This window comes from Trypanosoma rangeli (assembly GCF_003719475.1).
Source record: "Trypanosoma rangeli strain AM80 chromosome Unknown Tra_15.4_contig_00752, whole genome shotgun sequence".
In the NCBI taxonomy this organism is placed as follows: Eukaryota; Euglenozoa; class Kinetoplastea; order Trypanosomatida; family Trypanosomatidae; genus Trypanosoma; species Trypanosoma rangeli.
In genome coordinates, this window is record NW_021706500.1 from 1 (window position 1) to 1,648 (window position 1,648).

Sequence of the window (1,648 nt, forward strand, 5' to 3'; positions counted from 1 at the left end):
ATTCAGCTTCCCGGCGCGATGGACAGCTTTTTCATGGCGGAGCCTGATTGTCTCCCCGACGGACCGCACTTTTCGTACGTATTCTACAACACGGTTGGAAGCGTCGTTTCAAACATCGGTGGCATCGTTGGCGTGACGCTGTTCAGATACGTGTTTTCGAAGCGGAGCTACCGCTTCACATTCATCATCACCACACTTGTGATGGCTGCGGCCAGCATCTTTGACCTCATCATTGTGAAGCGCTGGAACCGTCCGCGCATCAGCGACAATGTGATGTTTCTGTTCGGTGATCAGGTCCTCTTCAACGTGTGTCACATGATGAACTTCATGCCAGGTGTCATTCTGATTTCCCGGATGTGCCCGCGCGGGACAGAGAGCATGGCGTACGCGCTGCTTGCCGGGTTCTCGAACTTTGGGTCGGTCGTGTCGAATATAATCGGCTCGCTGTTGATGGAATTGAAGTGGCCCGTCCACACAAATCCCAAGGTCGGTTGCGACTTTACCAACGTTCCCTACCTGCTGATTGTGGGGCACATGCTCTGTCCGCTCATAAACATCCCATTGACGTTTTTGCTGATTCCGAGTGCACGTATCTGCGACAACATTGACGTGGACGGTGTTGCTGTCAGGCCCCAGGAGCCGTCGGCCAGCGATAAGGACGAGGGCGGCGAGGGGCCATCGAGGGTCCGAGAGCCCGTGTCGAATTGAGGGCACACACTGGCCCACCTTCTGCTGGGGCCCCCTCGGTGGTGGCTCTCCCTCACCACGCCTTGTCTCTTCCCTCCGTGTTTTTGTTTTCATTTTTTGTTTTTGTTTTTGTTCCCTCGCCGCATATGTTTTTCCCCTCCATCTGTCCAGTTCCACTGCGCGCCCACAGCCGCGTGTTGTACTGTTTGTTTGCCTGTTTTCTGTGCGCTGAACTGTGATTGAGGTCTGAGTGAGAAAACGAAAGGTGGCGGGACGCCGCCCTTCTCTTCTGTTTGAAATGTCCGTAAGGCAAACGATTCATGAGTAATCATGTTTTTTCTATCATTGTTTTTTTTTTTACTGCGTGTGCAACACCCCCACACCCTCGGAGTGTGGGGCTGCGCTTCGCCGCCCTGGTCGTGTTATGCATCAATATCTTGACGTGCCGTCGCCCGGCCGGCACACACTTTGCGTGTGACGGTGCGGCGGCGGCGGTGGGCGAATTTAAAACTGGAGTTTATTTTGTTTTAATATTTGTTTGTTTGTTTGTTTGTTTCACCGCCCACACCCGACTGTTGCTGTTTTGTTTGTGTGCTGCCTTTGTGTTTCTCTCCTCGTGCTGTTGAGCTCTGCTGCCGGCGGTGACTGTGGCCTGCACACGCTTCTCTACTCTCCCCAACACTTTACGGTCTGTCGAGGAGCGCCGCAAGGGCAGCAAGGGCGCCAGTAGTGTGGGACGCGCGACTGGTGGGCTGTCGGTGTGATGCAGCTGTGCCGTTTGCTGGGACGCCGGCGGCCGTGACAGCGAGAGCTGACGGCGGAACGGAAGTTGTGTTGTCCTTTGGGGCTGTCGGCCACGGGGCAGCCACCACCGCGGCGTGGGGCGTTGACTGGGAGGCGGGCAGGCAGAGGAGGACCAACGGGAGCGGGCGGCCGTTCCACGGCCCCGCGGCTTCAACTC

At 56.4% G+C, this 1,648-nt stretch overlaps 2 protein-coding genes across 2 annotated transcripts in view, besides 2 other annotated features; one reads left to right on the top strand and one right to left on the bottom strand.

Annotated features, from left to right (window-relative positions):
• TraAM80_09994 (folate/pteridine transporter) lies at positions 1-708 on the top strand (the record flags this gene model as incomplete). The annotated part of the gene is made up of 1 exon (XM_029386646.1): positions 1-708. A coding segment is annotated over one exon (708 nt), but the record flags the coding sequence as incomplete, so codon positions are not given.
• A 78-nt stretch (positions 709-786) lies between these two features.
• Positions 787-821: a microsatellite.
• Positions 822-1,208: 387 nt separating this feature from the next.
• Positions 1,209-1,243: a microsatellite.
• Positions 1,244-1,370: 127 nt separating this feature from the next.
• The window catches only part of TraAM80_09995 (uncharacterized protein), a gene marked incomplete at both ends in the record, with an annotated part of 768 nt that continues 490 nt past the window's right edge, over positions 1,371-1,648 (bottom strand). Inside the window, one exon of the mRNA XM_029386647.1 lies at positions 1,371-1,648. This exon is cut by the window's right edge and continues 490 nt beyond it. Within this exon, the coding sequence (XP_029233501.1) occupies positions 1,371-1,648 (278 nt within the window).